Consider the following 23,695-nt stretch of genomic DNA (forward strand, 5'->3'; position numbering starts at 1 on the left):
GACCTCCTCGTTACGGTTGGAATTGGAAGCTTGTTGCTACTTCCCTCCGCCTCCCCCCTGTGATAGTGGTACGACCCGAGGGGGGAGGGGCTCTGTGTGTGCACGAACACAGCCCTGCGTGCTGATTGGACAGGATGATCCGGGCGCTGTTGATTTTTGCGAAACAGGCTCTACGTGCACGTAGAGGCACGCTTTTTTTTCTAAAACCGGATGATTTATGTTGTTCTATCGGAGCGTAGTGTCGGCTTCAGTGAATATGATCAAAAACATGTTGACTAGGTCTTTAAATCTCCCAGCTTGGGATCAATAAATATATCTATCTAGCTGTTGCATGTTGTTATGTTGCAGTCATTTTACTCTTGCATTGGATCGGAGGTCGTGCTGGTTTTGTTTATTGGGCACTAACTCTTCTTTATTCCGAGTCACTTACTGGAGGGCGTTACACGTTATGCTCTCTGTTAAAGCCTAAGGCTTCGAACCTATATTCTGTCAAGACTAAATATTAAAAGCAAGGTTTAAAAACAACGTTTCCCCTCTCCACTCTCTCTGCACCCAAACAGAGAAGACAACAGGCCAACGTTTGACAGTAATGTTTATTGAATGAACAACCATGCTGACTGAACACGTCCACGATCACATCACAAACCCAGAATATCTCCGTCAGGCGCCTCGTTGGAGCTCGAGGTTTGAAAGCCAGTTTGAAATTCAGTTCACGAGCTGCACTTTTTTTAATTTCTTTTTTTTTTTTTTTTTATTGGGACGTTTCGACCTCAACTTCCAAAATCACTTCTTGAGACGCAAGTGGAATGAAAGGCGATTGAATATGGATGAGCTCAGACTGTCGGGAACCGCGCTGCTGTAGCAGAAGCCGTTAATTCTCTCCTCCGCCCGTGATGGATGCTCTTGTCTGTGACCTTTAGGCGTTTGTCCCACAACCAGCGCCTCGTGTCTCGTTATTAGCTCGCTGACCTCTCGCAGTCTAGAAGTCGTACAAATTCAAACACAGATTTTCCCTGTCGACGTGATCGCCCATGGTGTGTTTGTGTGTGCATGTGTATGTTGAACCCCTTTAAATGTCCCGTCGCCTTCATCGCCATAACTACTTTTTCTTTTTACGTGCCGATCTATCCGTCGCTCCTGATGACGTGGAACAGCGTGACGTTGTAGAGCACCTGGTGCCCGTTGTTCCAGGTGTACAGCGCTCGCTCTCTGGGGTTGTAGTCCATCATGCTGATGTGGGAGTACTGGTTGTGGAAGGGGATGTCGGTGTACTCGTACGTGGAGGAGTTGGTGTGGTAAGCAAAGTGTACCTTGGCCCCGGCGAGGTGGGAGTTGGTGACGTACAGGGTGCCGCAGATCATGAAGGCCTCCCCTGCGCTGCGCTTGGGAAACCCCGTGTCCCAGCTCCGGAGGACTTCCAGCGAGTGAGAGTCCAGACGACTCACCTAAAAAAATAAAGAGAGAGAGAGAGGGAGAATCACCAGGTTATGAAACGGTTAAAAACAATTTTGATATTATTAATAAGCCCACGTTTGCTGAATTTAATGACTTTCATAGGTACAGTTTTTTATTTTTAAGTCAATATTAGCTCACTATAAATAAACCTCAGCCAATATGTGATGTTTTCCCCGTCTCCCTGCAGAGCGTCTGGGGGGCGGAGCTACCTCCTCTCCTGATCGCCACCGAGACGAGACACACCTGCGGTTCATCACCTCATCACTGAACTCGTTTTTGAACCTGTGTGTGTTTTTTTTTCTCTGTGCCTCAGGCCACGTTTACACGAAGGGAAAACGCAGATATCTCCACGCGGTTTGGCCTCTCGTTTACACGAAAACCCTGTTTTTATCACAGAAAACGATTATTTCTAAAAACCAAAGTGGAGATTTCTGATAACGCCGGTTATGTGTTGTCGTGTCAAATGGGAGAAACGGGGTTTTAGGTTCTCAAGCTTCACAGGAAGTCGCTCGTGTTCTTCGTTGTTGTTGATTCTGAGGATTCTGATTGGCTTGCATGGCTTCATCCTTCTCCCTACACTGCCACCCATAGGTTCGGTATAGTTATAAAGGCGCTCGACGGCGGATTTATGCGGGTTGATGGAAATGACAACTTTTGAAAACAATGTTGTGTGCACGATGTTATTTTTGAAAACGGAGGGGGGGGAATATTCGTCTAAATACCCTGCTACGTGTAAACGTGGCCTGGATCTGCACTTGGGTCCGATCCAATAAGCAAGAAGCGCTTGCAGTGCAGAAACGGCAAAGAAGTTTGAGAGCATAAACACAAGTGTTTTTGAACTGTAAAATGTCTCGCTCAGTTAATTCAAATGTTTTGAATTTAGATTTTTGAGTTCATGTTTGCTCTTGACAGACCTGCTGAGTCTAGTTAGTCACCGAGCTGTAAGTGTTTCCATCGGAGGAGGGGCTATAAAAACCAAATTCAAACAAATCTAGTGAATAAATCATGTGACACTTTAATTTCATCCTGAATGTCCCTCCTTCTTCAAAGAGGCAGTTGAGGGGTTTTTTGAGATAGATGAATTGTGATTTTTTATTACTACTATTTCTATACACACACACACACACACACACACACACACACACACACACACACACACACACACACACACACACACACACACACACACACACACACACACACACCCCTAGGTATAAGCAGACCTTGTAAAAAGTGCACAGTAATAGAGAAAAGTAGGTGTATATAGTACATTAAAATCCTGTTAGGTAAAACTCCACTTGCTGCTCATGATGACAGATTACATTATTCAACGCATCAATCTGCCTCTTATAATGGAATCTTAAAAACCGTGGGAGTTCATGACTTCTGGAAGGTAAAGCAAATGTGCCGACAGCAGTAACTCCCGCCCGGAACCAACACATCAGCGGGTTTATCATTCCAGGAACACGCAGGCCGACCGTACCATGATGTTCCCAGCGTTGGGGATGGAGGTGTAGACGGCCCAGAGTCCCATCTCATCCGCCATGAGGTCGATGTCCGAGGAGCCTCCCCAGCTGTAGGGGAAGGTGTTGTTGTAGCCGGCCCCGCTCAGGCTGCGCTGGAGCAACACGCTGCGGGAGCGGAAATGGTACTGGACCTGGAAAGACAGGACGCATGCAAAACATCTGATGAGGCACAATATCACGCCAAAATACATCAAGATATTATCCCGATGAACATCAAAATATCCTCAAAACTGTTAAAAAAATATAGTAAAACAAACTTTATCTCACATTTTGTTAAGAAACAAAGATTTTCACAGAGAGGACACGTCTTTATTTGAGTGAAATACTATCTTAAATAAGGTTCTCCCTGCATAGATACATTTTAAAATATGGCAAAATTGTGTGTGAGTCTGTTTTTTTATTACATGATACTTCCTGTATTTTTACAATCAAGCCCTACCATGATTCTTATTATCCCCAAAATAAAGATTTAACTTATTAATTAGTGATTCTATCATCCCATCCCTACACCTGATTATCAAAACGTTGCTTCTCCGTGTTTCCGTTGACGGCAGCGTCCTACCAGGATGTTGCTCTGGTGCTTGTTGTAGTACAGCGAGCCGTTGTAGACCACGTGGCCCGTTCCTGCCCAGGGGTGGGGCAACAGATGCTGCACAAAGTTCTGCCCCTTGGTGAAATCCCCCATGGTCCTGTACTCCTGCACACGCCTGCCCTTATAGTAGCCGTCCATCGACCACACCTGGCGGAGGAAGAGAGAGAAGGTTGACCTCTGAACTTGCTAATTAACAGCCATTTACAGAGAGATCCTCAATGGTCACCCGCCATGCTCGCAAGCAATTTAATTAGATAACGACATGATTGTTTGGCTGCTACACCTTCAGCCAATGAAATCAGCAAACCTCTAATCATAGCTTAGCAACCGTGACTGGGACCAGCAGGTCTGTTGAGTTCTCCTCAGACGATGAGGCTGCAGCCAGAGGGATCATATCTGGAGCTCATCATCGACCAACGACCATCTCCACGCTCCCCGATGACACTTTAGGATAATATTAGCTCAGCTCTGTCTCGCTCTTTATTGTATTCGGGGGAAGTTCACACTCCGGCGACCCCGGTCGAACTCGTGAATCTGTCCAATATAGATCAACAACCAGGATCAGCTTTTTTTCTCCGAGGTTTATTCCACAAAGTATTTTCATCTGCGGACAAAAATAGTTTGCCCCTGCCTTCTCATGCAAAGAGCTCAGAGTCAGCAGGAACGACCCTGAGTCTAGCAGGGATCTCCCTTTTAAGGAGGAGGAATCATACTGTGGATAAATGACGGGTCATGTCCTGTCTTACAAAGGCAAGATTGACAGAACACAGATGTCATGATGACCTCTGAAATTATCTCATGTCATTGGCACTCATGCTCTATACGCACAAACAGTTAGAAAGAGGAGATGTGGATCAACGTCCTGACCTGACAACGATTCGCATTATAAATTACAAACATCCAACATTCCCACAACAAACTCGTCACGCCAGACAGTGTTATGTTTGTCAAACACATTGGTCATCCTCCCAGATTTCCGAAAATATGAACATCAAAGCATAAATCTGTGTTGCTCCTCTGGGGAGGCTGTTTTTGTTTTTTTTCTAGACATATCCACATGTCCCAATTTTGCATTTTCCCTTATCATTGCATTGCAATACAAGATGTGAATCCATGTCTCCTCTGGTGAGGATGCAGATGTTCTACTGTGACATTCAGCACGATGTCATGTATCCATTAAAATCCATATTTCTTAAAAAAAAGAAGACAGTTTTCAACCCACAGAGAGTTACCACTAATTGGTGAATATGCCATTAGTATCGGACAGACAGAACAAACGGACAGAGAACAGGAAGGGGGAAGAAGAAGACGAGCTTCGACAGCACGGAGGATTAATTACTCAAAAGGTGAAATAGATGGAAGAAAAGAACGTGTAAAAGATGCTCATTATTCCCACAGACATTTTCTTTTCTTTAAATCACACTGTATTTGTAGTTGGGATATTTAAAATGCACATCAAGTCAAGAGACTTTCCAAACAAAGGCAACTGATTGCAGTGATTCTGAGGGGCCTTTGACAACGGTGTTTAACTGAGACTGTGCAGAGACAGTGAAACAGCCTGATTGCCACCAACACTCCTCGTTCCAACCTATTTTCCTCGCTGCTTCATCAGCTCATCCGGTGACGCTCTCTGTGTTTTGATTCCCTCTAAAACAGCGTTTCAAAGGAGCTGGACTCCCTTTGTTTTCCGGCAGCTCGGATCCTCTCCCATTTGAATGCACTATTTGCTTTAAATAAACCAGCTCCAGATTATACAACCAGCGGTGCGTGCTACAAAGTCAACCGGGAGGGTTTTTTTTTGTTGTTGTTGCTTTTTTTCCCACCATAGTTTCACAAATTGATGCTGTGGTTTTTTATTTGATTCTAATGTTTTCGGGTTAAACTCGGCTTGTTAGACGGATCGAGTTGGTGTGTCCGCCTGTGCCACGTTCTCCGTTTCCTATTAATTAATTTCTGGTTTGTGTTCACATCATCGTTTTTTTACAAATCAATACAATCAAACTCACAGTAAGCTTATCGGAGTGAATTTGCGTGTATTTACACTTTATTTATGAAACAGGACCTGGTAACATAATGTTGGTTTGCTTTTCATAAAAATGACATTTATGTGATGCAATAGAAATATTTGTTTCTTGACTAAATGTGAGGTAAAATAGTTATGTTCATATGTGCTATTTTTTACACAAGACTGCGTTGTCGTGGAGCTCGCTATGTGATGGCTTCACGGTTAGTTTGGAGGAGAATGATTACTTTAATGTTTTCTGTGACATGGCTCGACCTCTTTTCCCCCCTCTTCCTTCCTGTTAGTTCTTCGTCATCGCCTCCTTCTTTCATCCCATCATGTTTCCTGACTCTTCTGATCAACCTCCTTCCTCATCCCCTCCTGCTATCTGTCTTTCTTTAAATCAACTTCTCCCTCTCTTCTTCTGTGCCGTCACTCTCTCTCTCTCTCACCCTTTCACACTATCAGCAGAGACACCTTGACGGATCAGGGAATATCCACACCTCAGCAGATGTTCTCATAGACAGCGACAGGTGTGTGCATGCCTGTGTGTGTGTGTGTGTGCGGTACAAAGTGTGGACACACGTTCACACACTGATGAGCTAATGAAGAATTCATAAATGCCAAACAGGGATCCTGTGCAGACACTGTCGTCATGGATACCAAAAGATGTATGAGAATGACTTACAGTGTGTGTGTGTGTGTGTGTGTGTGGCACAGGTTGTCCAGCCTGGATATTCACTGCTTCATTGTCGCCCTTGAATCGCTGCTGAAGCAGCCGTTAACGTGGTGCTATCATTTCATCAGCAGTGGGAACCGGCTCATCATGACATTTCTTTTTTTAGACAGAATGGTTGAAACACACGACTGGTTGACGCTTCGCTGCGAGCCTTTTTTGCTGCGCATCACGCCCGTCATGCAGCGTCAGCCATCAGTTTGCAGCTTTACGTCACTGGCTTCCATTGGAAAACGACTTGTAGCCTCTCGCTGAGGCATTCGTAGTGTCAACACTACAGTATCATCACCTTATGATGAAAATCTATATAAATACACGTCAGAAGAATTCACAGATATCAGTAATCTTCTGTGGGTGGGAAGTTAATTTAGACTTCTTCTTTGTGTGTATTCGCACATCTCCGAATACACATTCATAGCTTGAAAAGACTTTAAAAAAAATCTGCTCTGCAAATGTTTAATGGAGGATGTGCAGCCAACACATCTCAGCCTCAAGGAAACATTTTGGTTAAAAAAAAACAACAACAAAACACTAAATGTTATTAGAACAAGTTTGTTTACTAGAGAATTCTTCACGGCTTCCGTTCAGCCTGAAGAAAAGCAAGATGGAAGAGATTTCAGCAGATTGCAGCTCTTTAGTGTTCACTGTCTTCTTCATAATACAAATCCAGTTGTTTTCATTATCAGCATACAGACAGAAACAGCTTCCTATTCTTGGGACAAAAGACCGGGAAAGAGTCCTGACCCACGACTGTAACGGCCACACTGGTAACTGAAGGTGATATAACTGGGAGACTGCTGCTGTGTGAAGCTCCCTGCTCATAACCAGGGAGAAGCTCTAATAGGGAACAGGCAAGGGTCACCATGGCGATATAAATCACACCTGGCAACTGGGAGACAGTCGCCTTGACAACTAGCTTAATATGCGCTGGCCGGACAGAGTGTGTGTGTGTGTGTGTGTGTGTGTGTGTGTGTGAAGCTTGTGGTGAGTGAGGACAGAGTGCACACAGGAGTCATGTTGGAAATAACGCAGGAAGACAGAAAAATACAGTAAGAAAAATATTGAGCGTAACTTTATGACAACACACACACACACACACACACACACACACACACACACACACACACACACACTGTACACCTACCCTGCTGTCAGAGCTGGGAATCATGGCGTCAGTCATCCAGGAGCCAAAGCGGGACCCCGAGGCTCTCACGGTGATAGGGGTACTAACTGCCGTCAGACGACCACAACCTGTCAACAAAAACGATGGACGTGACGCGTTAAAAGCTGAAATCAAGATGAAAGAAAACAGTTTTGTTGTTGCAGGAAGATGACTGAAGTGAAGTGGAGATATGGGTTCATATTGTCTGGTGAGGGAGGGGGGGAGTGTCTCTATTCAACTGAAGCAACAATTCATGAAGTCTGTTCAGATGAAATAGGATGAGCTGTGAAAGAAATGTGTTCCCTTCCATGAAAGAGATCTGAGTGAGGAGAGGTGGAAGTTTGAAAAGGAACGGTGGGAGCTGTTAAAGCCAAGGACGAGATGTTCTGCCTGCTAAATGTCCAGGTTGTTGTTGTTGTTAACTATTTCAACACATAAGTCCAATCTGGGAAAAATAACCCTGCTATGTTGTCGGATATTGAAAAGCTCCTCCAGAGCCACATGCAACCGTTTCCACTGCCTGAATACTATCTATAAATGTACATATATATAGATCAAACAAATGTTATGCATGAATACATTTTCACCTGGTTGATTACGACACATAATGTAATAATTGCAACCTGGTCAAAAGTGATTACTGATGCATTTAAATAGGAAAAAACATATAACCAAATATTCCAACTTACATATATATATTTCCTATATAACCTCATGACATTTTTGGAAGGCGGCTCAGGTAAACAGACTTTTCTGTGCGTTCCTGAGCATCTTGTCGGCTCCGGCACGTACCCAGTTTGTTCATGCAGCTGTGGAGCCTCGTCTCCAGCAGCAGAACCCTCTGCTGGAGCTCCTCGTAGTCGTACGCCCCGATCTCCTCCTGGATGGCCGTCAGGATGACGGACAGGTTGAGCAGCTCCAGCCGCAGGGTGGCCAGCGTCTGCAGGTCCAGTCTGTACTGCTCCACCACTGACAGGAGGGGCTGTAGCTGAGACATCTGGCCCTGTAGCTCCTGGAGGACAGGAGAAGGGAAATAAGTGAGGGGGGGAGATGGATTCGTCCACTTATGTAAGTCTCTCTGCTTCACAGCCAGCGGAGGTAGTTTATGTGTCTGGTCAGGACTCCCTTTGAGCATGAACACTTCCCTGTGGATGAACACGACCCCAGAAAAGACTCAAGGTGCTTTTCATTCAGCTAATTATGCGTTTTGCTGTCCTCGCGCCTCCATGCTGCAGCCTCTGACCCGGGAATCGATCGAGTGAGGAGAGAGGAGGCTTCCACAGGAAACACAGTATTCTATGTGGACACTTTTTTATTTACCTCCCAGAAAGCAACACTCTCTCAGTGTGAATCTGTTTAGTGATCATTCAGCTGATCTGACAGGAAGAGGAATATGTAGTCTGTGGAAACAGCATTACTCTGAAATTAATATTACTGCATGGTACACATAGTCTAGATTAGATAAAGTACTTCTGGAAACAGGAATAAAAGCACCAACGGGAGCTCTGTTATGAATTTTTCATAAAATAAAAATGATTAGTTGCGTGTATAATCTGAATGATGAATGAATCAAAAAGGTTATTTTGCAATTTTGTCTCTTTATTCTTCATGAGCCAATTTTATTCTTCTTATTTTTCATTCAAAGAGCATTTTGGCTTACAGCCGCACTTTTATTATAACGGTTATTATCTCAAAAGTATCAGACTGTGTCCTGCCTTTCACAGACAAATTATAGAACAAATCTATAAAGTAGCTAAAAACTAAAAGTGTATTGACGTTATTTCATCACGCGCTGAGAACGCAACACATTCATTTAATATAGAAGCAGCAGCATCGGGTGCTCTTCTTTGAATCTTAACTATTTGATTATACTTGATTATTTATAATAATTGTATAAAAAGGGATGCCACACTCAAATCAATTAGACTTTTTCTTTGAATCAGTTTGTCTAACTTCACCAGAGATGAAAAATATGTGTTCATTTCAGCTTCCTTCAGTGTTTCGGTGAACCTGCTTCCATGTTGGGAATACATTGACTGACACTGAATGAGTTGTCACGATGTATGTGCATTCTCCTCCTGTGTTGAAGTGTCGCATCTAATTGATTTTGGTGGGAATCTCCTCCACTTAATTACCTCCACATGTCCCAGAGTTCACATGCTGTCTGTCGTGAGTAATTGCCGCCTCCATCCTCGCATCTCTTCCTCATACCTCTCCCTCCCAAATCCATCGGGAGGAGATAAGACGCGAGGAGGAGACGACGAGTGAGGGAAGAGAGAGAGGAGCCAGGTTAGCCAAATGGATAGCCCCCCCCCCCGCAGAAATTGCTGGAGGGAAGACGTATCCCATCTGGCCTGGGAATTCCTCGACCTCCCACAGGAGGAGGTGCAAGCAGGGGCTGGAGGGGAGTACGTCTGGGGCTGTTCTGCACAGATTGATGCCACCGCGACCCAGAAAAGCAGCATTAAGTGGAGAATATGAAAAGCTAAAGACACGTTCGTCTTTCGGTTTGAAGGAAGAATATTTGGCAACACTTTCTATGAAGGAAGCCCATTTATAAACACATTATAATGCATTTATAAGGCTTTATAAAAGCCTCTTAATCATGCACGACATTTCATAACAAAGTTTACAGTATCACAATATTGCGATATAAATAAAAATGAAAACACAAGTACCTGTATTTGTACATCAGATGATATTCATCAGAGGACAAATTGAGTCAAAACTATTTCATTCAAAACAGCCTCTCCATTTTATTAATTCCCATTAAATTCACTGGAATAACTATTGAAAATAAAATGAAAAAGGATAAAGTACTGCATTCACAACGCGATATATTGCAGTATCTATATTTTTACCCAACCCTATGCATTATATAAATGACCTTCATAGAATGTGTGACTGAATATGTTTTAACGTATATGCATTATATGTATGACACACGACTGTGAAGGGTTTTCCTAAAAAAGACTCTGTTTTAGTCTCAAACACTCAGACGTCTTCGCCTCAAATCAAAAACATTTGCTGCGTATCAAGAGGAGTCGGATTTGAAAAAAGAGAGGATTAAAAGACGTGAGACAAAGCTTTATCATCTCGTCAGAACATCTCCCGCCCTCGCACGAGGAAACAACACCTCATCCAGGAAAACAGACCTGGCAGTCAGTCAAACACGAGGAGTCGAATCCCTCAATCTGCAAATCAGGACCTAAATACTTTTCCCCACATCACTCCAAAACATTTTACTTTCTGGGCATCAATTCTTCCATGCCATAAGAGAATAGTGTGGGATTTGGCCACTTTGTCGTAACTGACTGGTATTTGGCATCGATGTTTTCATATAATTTCAAGTTAATCAAAACGATCTTGGCAAAATGCTGAAAATATCCTGGCCTGCTAATCCCCAACCCCTGCCATGTGTTCTCCTCCTTCATCTTAGTCTCTCTCTAATCTGTCCTCTCCCTCCCTGCCTAACCTTTACCCCCCCCCCTCTTACTTCCCTTTGCTCTTCCTCTCATCACACCCTCCCACTGGGAAAAGGGTAAAATACAATAAGACATCTATTTTCTCTCTATTTTCATCCAATACCTCTCTGAAGCGCTCCATCATCCTCCATCAATCTCTCGGTTTGACCTCCTCCTCTCCACCCCCCCCCCCCCCCGTGACAAAAACACTGTTTAGTTATTGATAAACTTACTGTAGCTGCACATCGCATAAATATTCACCAGTTCTGCCTCTCAGTGCAAAAGGCAAAAGCTTACGACTGAGAAAACCCCCAAGGAGCGACAAGCCTACACACACACACACACACACACACACACACACACACACACACACACACACACACAAACACACACTAACCGCATGAAACTTAAAAACAGACCCCAGAGCCCCATGATGTTGTTAAGAAGATGCTCGGCAAAAGATGAAAGGGGAAAAGGATTTATAGGGAGGCGGAAATGCTCCCTATTTGGGGAAGCAGGAGCTGGTGTGTGTGTGTGTGTGTGTGTGTGTGTGTGTGTGTGTGTGTGTGTGTGTGCATTTCTTTGTGGACCCCCCCCCCCCCCCCCCCTTAGGAACCTCTGTCCAGTACATACAATATATCATGCTTTTAAATAATTTAAATGTTATTCTACAATGTATACGGCTGGATATTGTATAAAGAATTGTTCCAGTCTTTGTGCTAAGCTAAGCTAACTGGCTGTAGCTTCATATTCACCAGTCAGACATGGAAAAAGGTATCAGCCTTCGCAATCAAATCAATTACCAACATGTGGCATTACTTCTTAGTGCTGTATTAATGTCTTTCCTATTCTTTTTAATTGGTTTGAGTGCTGTGAGAATAAGCTAACAACAGCGCACCACAAGTTGTGAATCACACATATCAAAAGACTACCTCCTCTCATTGTTCTTGGTTACAGACAATCAACACTAGCTAGAAATACTTTATTGATCCCAAGCTGGGAAATTTAAGAGATCTGGTCTGTATGATCTCATGTCTGTTCAATCACATCGACCTCTATGCAACAATGAAAGTGCAGAAATGAATACATTCCTCACCGAAGGGGATGCTCTTTGGGCTGACCGCCTCATAAAGCTTTGTCCTTTTAAAAATAAGGTGCTCTTACTGGTCTGTTGCCATCGCTCATCGCCTGTAATTCTATTGTGCAACGTTTAAGGGACCCAGTATCACTGAATGGGTGGGACGCACATGAAAAGATCATTTCAGGCTTAATTAATATACTCAAACGTGAAGCATGTCTGAACTACAGAGTGAAATGCAGTACTATTAACACGTGACCTGGATATCCGAAGCTCACGTTTCACATTTAAGTACGAGTCATAAATCCCCAAATCAATGCTTGCTGAGAGTTCCACGCAGGTGTAGACAGCTCACAGGCTTTTACTACGCTTTAGTTCAGCGTCATTAGGAATCCTGAGCTGCTGATTGTAGACGTTAAACCCGGCAGTGTCACAGCTGATTTAACTGTTTGGATCATTCGCTCCTCGTTCCTCAGATCCACAGCCTCTCATTCTCTTGAGCTACTGAGATCATTTCCCACTTGCCTGCTGGCTTCCTGTTGTTGGCACAGACGCCCGCCAGCGGCGTCATGCAAGAAAACACACACGGCTGGGATTAATACTCATAATTTAAGAGGTGCGATAAATTTAGATATCCCCCTCCATAAAAGGCAACACTAATCCAGCCATCTTAACTTCTCTCCTGTAAATTTAAAACACTGACAGCAAAGTAAAGTGCATGTTGTCCATGCAACTAAATATTATGAAAGTGAAAATGTGACTCATTCCAGACATATTTTGTTTGTAAGACGAATTTTAGTCCCCGTCATGAAAGATCACGTGTCTGAGTGCAGGAAACTTCAGCTCGGCATGCGTGAAATCAATGTTTTCACACCAAAGGTTGTGCGTTCCCCGAAGCGACCGTCTCACACTGTGTGTGTGTGTGTGTGTGTGTGTGTGTGTGTGTGTGTGTACCTGCAGGCCCTTAGCCGTCAGAGTGCGGGGGTTGGCGACGTAAGTGTGTAAACGTCCGTCCACTCTCCTCAGCAGGGGCTCGGTGTCTTTGACGTACTGCAGGTCTCTGGATGTCCGCAGGTCTATCACCTCCATGGACTGACTCACATTCTGAACCTGACACACACACAGACACACACACACAGACACACACACACACACACACACGCGGATGTTATGATGAGTGATTACCGTGTCCTACATTGCCAGAAATTGGTCGGTTTTGGCTGATGTTTGATTACTGCCACCTGTTACTGTTTCCAAACATCAATATGGTTGTGTGTTGATGCGATGGAATGTATAAAAAGGCACAAAAAAAGACACATTTTCTCAGGCATCTCTTGTGGTTTCTAGCCGTGCTGTTTTATCTGCCCGGGAGATATCCATCTGTGAGATTTCTGCTCCATTACAATAGAGATAAAAATGGACTTTAAATGCTACACTTCCTATTTAGAAACCTTGTGTCGATCCAGAAACACTGTCCCCGGTTCTGTAGCTAATCCCCAGAACACAGATGGACGCCTCAATCTTAAAAGTCTTTAGACGGGTTTAGTTTATCATGCTTTGTGTGCATCTTAGAAGTACTGTTGGACCAAAATCTGGCTTTGCAGTGATAAAGATAGGGGTTGTCACGGCTACTCCCTGATCTTTGGATAATGATGACGCACATCCTATCCCGTGCAGTGTGTATTAAACTTTTCTAATTTACTAAAATGAAGAACACCTCTAATCCAAGCCTCATAGGATGGAGGGGCGGCTGTACTTCCAACTAAGTAATATCAGTCGTCGAGCGAATAAGGTCAATGAGGTCACACAGTGCTTTAATTTTCTAGCAGGACCACGGTATCTGATATTACCCCGAAGAGTGCTGTTAATGCAGCTGGATCAAAAGGGCACCTGAAGTACCCATGATAATGTCTCAAATATATTAAAGCTTTAGTTATGAAGAGATGGGGTGGAAGTGAGGTGGAATCTTACCGTGTCGCAAACTCTATTTTTAAAAGTCTACGTTTTTTGCTAGATGGAAATCGAAGGGATCATCGTGTCGAGATATATATTTTTTATACTATGAACTGAAAATGTAATCCATAAGAGGAAAGAAGAAGGGGATCACTGAAGTAGTTAGAGTTCATCCTGTGGGGAGACGCGTAGCTTCCCAATTCTGATGATATTCAAAGTGGCAGAAATCTCAGGGACATACATACGAGTCAGACTTCTTTTTGAAGAGGCTTTTCATTAGATCCACTTAAAACACGAGATCCTCACCTCGTCTGTTCCGCTCTCAAGAAACAAACACTCCCCCGCTTCCTCTCATTAACCACCCTGAAATCCGACCAGATACTTCAAATCTCGTTTGATACTGAATGCAACAACAAGCATGAAAAAAGAAGAAAAAAAGAAAATCCATTATAAAAAAAAAATGACCCAGATATCCAGAAGTGATATGCAAACAAACAAACAAACCCACCCACACATCTTCCACTGTAAAACATGCAAGGTGCAAAAATCTAAGCAAAACGCACACATTCACACTGGATCCACGTGTCACTTCCTTTATATGCTGAGCTAATTAAGATTCATGAATACAGAAGCATGCACGAGCACAACAAGTGCCTCAGATTGTGTCTGTTTTTCCCTCCTCTTCCTGTGTGATAAGAGTACAGGAAGCGGATAAAAATAATCCTCACGCTGTTGTTATTATTGTGATGTGTGCCCGTGGTTGACTTCTTCTTTGGTGAGGAACTCCCAGATGTATGTATCCGCACTCGTGCACGCTTCGGGAAATGTTTACCGGCCCCACGGTGCTCAATAATTCACCAACCTCTGTCAACAAATCACTTTTATTTCTCTCTCAGAATGCACGTATTCATTGAGAGAAAACGGTGCATACTACGCCAGCATATTTTTCAATGGGCTACATGCTGGCAGGGGAGAGAGTGTCTTAAACGTATTAAAACATGAATCATGATTAAGAATTCATAAGATTTAACGCATTTATATCGATTATTGGTGAAGCCAAAAAAATTCCTTTTATTTATTCTATCAGATGGATTCAGTTGAATCGGTAGGACTGACAACATGAACCCTACTCATGCACCCTATATAGAACAAAGAGTTTCTGTCTGTTCCCTTTGAGTTTAAACTCTCTCGGCGTGTTGAACGACTGGGAGTCTTCAGAGGATTCAGCTACTGATGTATCAGGATACGTCTGTCAGTGAAACCTGTCTGTTCATGTGTGTTTCTGCAAGTGTCAAAACAAAGACAGTGAACATTTCATTCCAGTACGCTGCCTTTCCCCCCGACACCACGTGCTGCATCGCAATGTTGACCGCTGAAACGTGCGGGGATGCACGCACACACACACACACACACACACACACACACACACACACACACACACACACACCTGTTCAGTCAGCAGGCGGAGCTGTCGACTCCGAGGGTCTCGTTTGCAGAGGTTTCGTGCCGGAGCGACCACCGTGCAAACACACCTGCCGTCAGGATCTGAAGCCGTGCTGTAGACCTGCCAGCCCTCGTCTGAGCCCGGGTACAGACCCTGCACACAAAACAGGTCCAGGGTCAGCAAATGCATTCATTCGTTAGTGGAGAAGGTCAGCAAAGTAACGCAATTATGGGATTTATTCATTTGTTTTTGTCCATAGCTCATTATTTTCACATAAAGATAACTTTTATCAATGCACTTCAGTCTGAGTTCACTCTGCTTTAATGAAATTCATCTAAAATTCCTGCAGTAAACCCTCTTATGGTCTTTAAGGCACTTTCCTGTGATATTTTAAAGTGTTTTATAGTGATAAAACAATAACTCAACGACCATATCTGTAAAAAATGATCAGCAATCTGTTCAAAAACAAAAATCACTGGCTCCAGCTTCTTAAATGTGACAATTGGCTACATAAAATCCATTTATTCAAAATAAAATCTTTGGGTGGTGAACTATTTATTGCACAAAACAAAGAATGTGAAGTCACGTCTTTATGATTGGCACACACTAAACAATTCTTTTTTTTAACTGGGAAGATTATTAAAAGATGAATTGATTGCATTGCTTTTTAAAGAATACACCTTGTATAATATGAAGCTTGTAATTTCCACTTTTCAGAATTCTATTTTTGTCTCCTGCCATCTCTTTTAAATTGGAGCTTGTTCTGATCTAAAATAAATTTAGTATAAAAATATCCCTTTCCATCCAGTAACTGTGATCAAAATGATACACTTCATACTGTGCATTCATGAAATGTGCTTTATGTTTGTGCAAACGCGTCAATCCCCACAAGCACTGTGTTATAGGATATATTTCCTGCAGCACGTGTTCAAAAAGCACATTTAATGTCAGTATGTGCTGCATATAGGAGACGCTTGCATGAATCATTTCAGAAATGTCTGCCTTTTGGAATGAATGGCAATGTAAAAGACATACTAATTAACATTAATAAGGCAGTGAGTCATGCTGTGCTTCATTCAAAACGATATTTAAAGTGTCTGCTGAAGCTGTAACTCACAGACCTTGAAGGAAGTGTTTGCATGTTCTAGTTTTTTTGTATTTGCTGTGTTTTTGTTACCCATCTCTTTTTCAAAACGGACACAATGAGTCATATTTCTGAAGTGGTTTCTTTTGTGCATTTCCAAACATACCAGCCTGTTATTCAGGTCAGGCTGTTAAAATTGTGGATAAATATGTTCCCGCTAAAAACATTTCTGTCTGTTCTGCTGCTGGTAAATCTCAGCAGGATTTCTGGAGCTCTTGACTGGAAATTGTGATTTTCAGTGTCAATTAACGTTGAACAGGAGAGTGCATTCTCTCTGCACTTTGGTCGTACTTGACTGCACCACAGACAGCTGTGTCTAAATTAGCTGTTTGTTGCAGCTACAATCCGCTGTGACATCTCCCACATGCCTGTGTCCAGGAAAGCTAGCAGCAGAACTGGAGGCTTTCCACCCTCTGCATCCACAGCCAGAGCTCCTGTTTTCTCTGGCAGAGAGTCACCGGCTCCCCAGAGCTCCCACAAACATGAACAAAAGAAATGATTTCTACCCAACTCTCAGTCCATGAGAACGCACAATCCCATTTCATTCTCATATTAAGCCTATAATTCACTCGGTTAAGTTGATTTCCTGCTCTGTTTTCAGTCCAAACACATCTCTGAATATAATGTCAACATTATCAACACAACACTTGTTTTCGCTTCCGTCTTTCTTGATATGAAATTAGATTTTTCTCCTTCCTATATGCACACAAAAGACCCGCTCCTGTGTTTCAATTCTACTTTGCCAAGATGCTCCATCTACCTGACAGCCGTGGCATGGAGATGCTGACTAAACAGCAGGTTATTACACAGGAGTGTCCTCTGGTCGGTCACGATAAAAGGTCACACTAAAAATGTGCAGTTTCATCTCATGATATACGTTGAAAGGAACGAATGTCCACCCGGGCTGTTGCAGGTGAATTGAATGTTGATTTCATTACGTAAGCCGTCTCCAATGTGCTTTGTGAGAATGAGGCAGTGAATCTAATCGGCTTTACAACCCCCCCCCCCCCCCCCCTGTTCTGACTAAAAAAATGCATATGTGCAGCCCTCGTTATAGTGTAGTGCCTTGAACATAAAACTGCACATTGACCTTCCATTGTGACCAGCCCAAGTCTCCCCTGTGTAATAACCATGCGGTTTAATCAGCATATTGATGCCACACCTGTCAGGTAGACGGATGGTCTTGGCAAAGGAGGATGGATTCTAACACAATAAATGTGCACACACTTTGAGAGAAACACGTCCTTTAACTCACAGAAAAAGTTATACATCTTTGATATGAAGTGATGCATTAATATTTTAGTTCCCTGTATTAAGATTTTGAGTAGCAGCTGAATACTTATTGTTGTTTCTTTTACATTGTTATTGAATTATATTGAAATTCAAATATAAATGTATAGTGTTTAAATCTTTTACAAACTATCTGAATTTAAGGGGTGTAATTTACGCTGTTGTCTCATCTTTATATTTTATAGTGGTGCAATTTTAAAAAATGGGATTTTAAAGTTGTTTTTTAAGGTTCACAAGTTTCACAAAAAAAAAAAAAGATTGATTCATTCTTGGCCAAATATTCTTGACTTGAATTTCCTGATCAGAACTCAATCGGGGAAATTTTAAAAGTGGATACTTTAATCTTTATTTATGAAAAAAAAAGAAAAGAAACAAAGCCGCTATAATTCATGTTTTTAAACTCTGGACTACTTGTACGTGAAAGTGATTGTTCGTAGGTACAAAATCAAAGAGGCAGCTGTTTTCAACTAAAAAACAACTGTAGACTACCTGCTATGCCCCGAACAGCAGACAGAAAGAGATAAAGAGCAATTTCCCTCACGAGTTGGTGGAGACCAAAACCAGAGAAATTAATCTGCGGGATGTCTAAACAAGCTAAGTTTGCAATATCAACTTAAAATCTGTGTGGGTGATAATATGTCCCCAAGTAGCCAAAACACTTCAGTGACATAAATACAGTAGTATTCTATATTTCTTGGGAGCTCAGATACTTTGTTTATGTTCTGTAAATCTATAACTAGCTTGCAAATTAAACGGATCCGGAGTCTGGATACTTTGTAAAAAGACTGGTAACTGTACTGAGCATTCTCACACATGTACATCGTTCATCGCATCGCTAGTTCTAGTCACGTAGTGCATTCAGGAAGTACAAGTGCAATGCATTTTGGGTAACGTATTTCTTTTCACACAGGAACTCTTGTGCAATGCAAATCACAGTAATAACCTTTGTGTAAATGCAAATTATGCACAATGAATGCATCTAAATTAAATTCTATTGTAAACAAACATGTTGTATTTGTAAACAAATCAATATTCAATAATTCAAATAACTCAAAATATGCAAATGTCAAATATTACATTCAAAGTTACAACAGTTTATAAGAACAACGTGCTGTTGTTGATTTCCAGGCTGCGGCACACAGCAAGACACATTTATCAATAGTCCTAAAATACCTGCGTTATATAACGCCTCGTGTTTCTTTTCTAATTTTGGGACGTTTATTTTGGACCTCATTAGGTGGTTCTGAGGTGACAGCAGGTTCCCTGGGGTCTAAACGTGAGATCCAAATTCAAAAACACATTAAACTGCAACCACAACTAGGTCTTCAGTTCGACCTCCTTACAGTAGTGTTAACATCTACAAACAATGTAACACACACACACACACACACAGACACAGACACACACACCGGCTGAGAAGCTGCCCTACAAACCCTGGAAAAAAGTAACGACAGAGGAGGAAGCCGGGAGGATAGAGACGCGAGAGGAGGGGGGAAACATCTGATAAATCAATGAGCTGGATTTGGTGTGGTAACCTTGAAGTCCTATTTACAATGTAGCTGATGGTGAGGGGGGGGGGGCGTCGGGGATGTGATGGGAATATAAGCATCAGTTGTGCCTACTACTGCTGGATGTAATTAAGCAGAGGAGGACATACGGCACCTGAGGGCTCATTTCCTCATTTCACACGAGGGAAAAATGATAAAAATCTACACAGGCAGCTCAGCTGATTGTGATCAGTGAGAGATAACGGAGCTAAATCCCTGCAAGGATTCAACAGATAGAAACCAGAGGTGGCAGACAAAATACTGTAACAGCACATACAAATCTAAATGTCTACATGTTCATCAACAACACGTGCAGCCAACGAATATTCTAAATGTTAATATATATATTGAAGTTGAGAAAAATATTTGATTGTGGAAAAAAACAGCTGACTTTAGTCACACATGACTTTAGATTAGAAATGACATGTAATGTTGGGTCGAGCTGAACCAGGAATAATTCAATAACAACCGTAACGATAGCAGAGAACTGAAGAGAGAGTGACACTGTGTCCTTACGATAAACGCTACGTAGGTAATGGAAGATGGTGGGGGGGTAGTACTTCATGAAACACACATTTTATACTGTGATATTCGTGAAATAACAGCAAAACAGGAGTCTTTCAGCTCCCTGGCGATGTCACCTCCAGCCACCGTATTTAGGTTCTAGTCGAGGTATCCTTTAGAGGTATGGCAGAGATAACTCCTCCGTTTTTTTGAACTTCAAAGAACCAGCAATTCATCTTCCAAGGCGCCGCCTTCAAAGCGAGCAACAGGAATAAATAGAAACAGGGTATCCGACAAAAGTTCAGTGCAAAATGGCGTGCTGCACAGCTCGCTGCCAGTTAGGACCTTCCAATAGAAATCAGTCGCAGCTGCTCCCCTCACCTCCAGTTAAAAATAGATATTCAAAGAGGTCAGACCTAGGTGGGGTTTTTTTAAGGAATATGTGATTCCCATCCAATTTTGACAGCTTTTAAAAAAAGAAATCAACATATTGTAACCTGATTAATACGTACTGCATGAGAGTGCATGAAAACTTGTTAGCAAGGAATGAGTTACATTTAATGGATACATCTATTAAAATAGCTAAAGGGAATGGATACATTGTTGAAATATGGAGCTAAAATGAATGGATGAAAAACTAAATACTGTAGTCAGCTAACCTGTCCAAACCAACCTAAACACACTCAATTAGAGCAAAATACTGTATATAATATATATAAACCATCCCCTGACGTAGCACAAAGTAGCAACGCTGCACCTCTAACATCTCCATCTGTTCTCCATCAGTCCTCGTCTGTGTTTGTGTGTAGGCGTCTTCTCGCATCAGACTGCATGTACTTTGCTGAACTTGCAAAGTACCTCCACACAGCAGCTGTGAGGTACTGCCGCTCGAGCCAGAAAGCTAAATCATGCAAAGCCCAAGCGTGGCCATGAGCGCGCACGTACGAATGCACACACACACACACACACACACACACACACACACACACACACACACACACACACAACACAGTTTCCATATAGAGTTAAGCGACCTGTATGTGCATTGGTCCAGCATCAACATGTCTTGGGTTGCCAGGGTGTTGCTAGGGCAACAAATTGCTGGCTGTCCCATGGGTGAGTCAGCCTTCCCCAAGAGAAATATCAACCCCAGTAAGTCGGAGAGAGTGCAATCCAATTACGTGTGTGTGTGTGTGTGTGTGTGTGTGTGTGTGTGTGTAGTGGTGGCTGAAAACCGTACATGTGTTCTTTATGATTCATGCAAACATAAAAGATTATTTCATTATTTATTAGTGCTATTTATTCTTCATGTTGGGAGCACGTTTTTTCTTCAAATGTTCTCCATCTACTTGTAAGCATCTTTTCATGTTGCTTTTCCTTCTTTGCTGGATTTTCTGCACCAATGATCTGATCAAATATCTGCTGCATGGAGGCTAAATGTCCCTGCATGCGTTCATCCCTAAATTGGACTTCCTTTTTTCCCCCCCGAAATTTTGGCTGCCACTCAGAAGCAGCAAATTCTCTTAATCAAAAAGGCAAGGATGTCACATTAGAGAGCTTATGCAATTGTTTATAGAGAGTGGGTGGTGTTGTGTCCAAAACAGCTGGTTGTGAGCATGCCAGTGAGTGCACACTGAAAGAAAACAACTTCAGCTGCAATCCTTTGTGTTGTTACGCAACATTTTGTTCGTGTTGCAAAAAATAACTCTACAGTTGTGTACATAGTGTGTATATCCAGTATACAGTATAAATACATACACTGACGATCCGCTCATGTGTGCCCTCGGAGGAAATGACGGTTCCATTGAGTCCGACCAGCGACGGCAGCGTCTGGGACATCCAATTAGTGACCATCGCCATGGTGCTGAGCACCGCGCCGATCTTCAACATGGGAACAGTCATCCTGACAAACACGCATTCACACACACACACAGAGCGTGCAGACAAACAGAAGCTCTAGCCGGCTCCCTCACACACAGTCCACAGCAGTCATGCTAAAAACAGAGTGTACACAACATGATGCTACAGGTAAAAAAAAAAAAAAAAACGTCTCATGAGTTTTCAGTTGTGGAATCCAAGAAAAAACAACAGCCGGGATCGTCCCACCGGTAAAGTCCCCCGCTGCTACACCGCCACAGGTTAGGGAATAAATCCTGGAGCACAAGCCACTCCAGACGCCTCCATGTGAAGACGCATCAAGTCCACAAACATCCACCGGCTGCAGGAGATGCTCTTGGCTAGTTAGGTCCGCCTGATCTGTGTGTGTGTGTTTCCTGGACTCCTTCCTTTGCCTGGCAGAAAGACACTGTAGCTGAGCCAGCGCTGCTCTCTCATTTATCCACTCCCTCCCTCCCTCCCTCCCTCCCTCCCTCCCTCCCTCTAAGACACACTCGTCCATCTCTCCCTCTCACTCCTGCTCTCATATATTCTCTCAACTTCTTCTTCATCAAATGAGCATATTCTCATGAACAATAATGACCAAGCGCATGGTATAAAATATGAAGATAGATAACAAAAACACGCTACACATCTATCCTCTTTTCTTTTGTTGCCCCGTCCTCTAATTGTCCCTCTTCACTGTTAACCCGGTGAACACATTCCTCTCTGTCCATTTCCCCTTATTTTCCTTTATATTGATTACATGCAAGCGCCTACATGAAAGCACAATGCTCTCCATTGACCTGTCCCTGGTCTGTGCTTCATGTACAGTGCAAACTGATGCAACACTGCCCCCATGTGGCCAGCGGGGTCCCAAAGATGAAACTCTCCAACATTAGTTTTTCATTAAAAGGAAGGAAAAGGAAGTACAAGATGTTCCGAGGATGTTTTATTTGATCTGTTTCTGCAGCGTTTCCATGGAGGCAGCTCCCCAAAATAACACGTGTCAACCACCAGATCAAAAGGAGCTAGTGGATCTACTACAGAGCAAAATCCCACAGTACGTACTACATGTATGCAGCATACTATATACTACGGGAGTCAAACGCCAGCCTGCAAAATCCTCTCGCCCCACTGGATGAGTTTGCAAAGTGTGAAAAATAAATGATATTCCTACTTGAGGTTGTCAATAAGAGTAGAAGGCCCTGTGCTTGATGAGCTTTTATAGATCTCACATGTGACATTGTGAAGTGTAGGCAACCTTTCATGCAGGTGCTGCAGGTAAAAAAGATCTATTTATCAAAGAGAAAGGTGGACCCATCGTCAGGTTTACTCAGAAATAATAGACTAGTTTCCAGAAATAAATGGGAAACCAGTGTGCTTGGTGAGTTCACAGCACTTTTCAGTGCTCAGGGAATAAAACATATTCAGAGCCATTATCACACTTATCATGGTTGCAAAAACACTCAACAACTTTCAAGGACAACTGAGGACAGAGAGGATAAATGCATTGTTGGCAGGTTTGAGAAAACAGCAGTGTGTTTTTTAGTCATAGACGGGATGTCAGCGAGACATCTGGGGCTCGCCGTTTGTTGAGATTCTTTACGTTAAAAAGAAAGAGCTTATTAGCTGACGTTATTTAGAGGCTGCTATGGAATTGTTTAACTGGAGCAGCCCACTTCAATTTAGTCTGTATGTGGGCAATGAACTAAAATTATTTTGACAACATTGATCTATCATACTAATTGTGTTTGCATGCTGCTTCTGCAGTTACAAACAACGACAAAATGAATGCACTTAACAGTTTTATACAGGAAATTACCCTGATGCACCAAACTGTAACTTAGTAATGATGTTGCAGATTAAACTTCAGAGACAGCAACATTTTTTTTATTCCATGCAGCTGTTTGTCACCTGCTT

The 23,695-nt window shown here is 42.7% G+C and overlaps 1 protein-coding gene across 1 annotated transcript; it reads right to left on the bottom strand.

Annotated features, from left to right (window-relative positions):
* Positions 1–575: 575 nt before the first annotated feature.
* Positions 576–22,173, bottom strand: LOC311011257 (noelin-2-like). The gene is made up of 8 exons (XM_084006093.1): positions 21,656–22,173; positions 15,416–15,565; positions 12,970–13,125; positions 8,266–8,485; positions 7,456–7,562; positions 3,544–3,720; positions 2,939–3,112; positions 576–1,445 (listed from the first exon to the last, which is right to left on the bottom strand). The coding sequence occupies exons 1-8, from the start codon at positions 21,797–21,799 to the stop codon at positions 1,125–1,127; spliced, it is 1,449 nt and encodes a 482-aa protein (XP_083862219.1). The 5' UTR covers positions 21,800–22,173; the 3' UTR covers positions 576–1,124.
* Between the last annotated feature and the right edge of the window lie 1,522 nt (positions 22,174–23,695).

This window comes from Eutrigla gurnardus (assembly GCF_963514095.1).
Source record: "Eutrigla gurnardus genome assembly, chromosome: 3".
NCBI classification, from domain to species: Eukaryota; Metazoa; Chordata; class Actinopteri; order Perciformes; family Triglidae; genus Eutrigla; species Eutrigla gurnardus.

Coding starts and splice junctions, on each gene's coding strand:
- LOC311011257 (XM_084006093.1), bottom strand. CDS start 21,799: ATGACTGTTCCCATGTTGAAGATCGGCGCGGTGCTCAGCACCATGGCG. Junction 8,486..12,969: donor TGACGGCTAAGGGCCTGCAG/GTACACACACAC, acceptor CCTGTCCTCCAG/GAGCTACAGGGCCAGATGTC. Junction 3,721..7,455: donor TTCCCAGCTCTGACAGCAGG/GTAGGTGTACAG, acceptor TTCCTCCGCCAG/GTGTGGTCGATGGACGGCTA.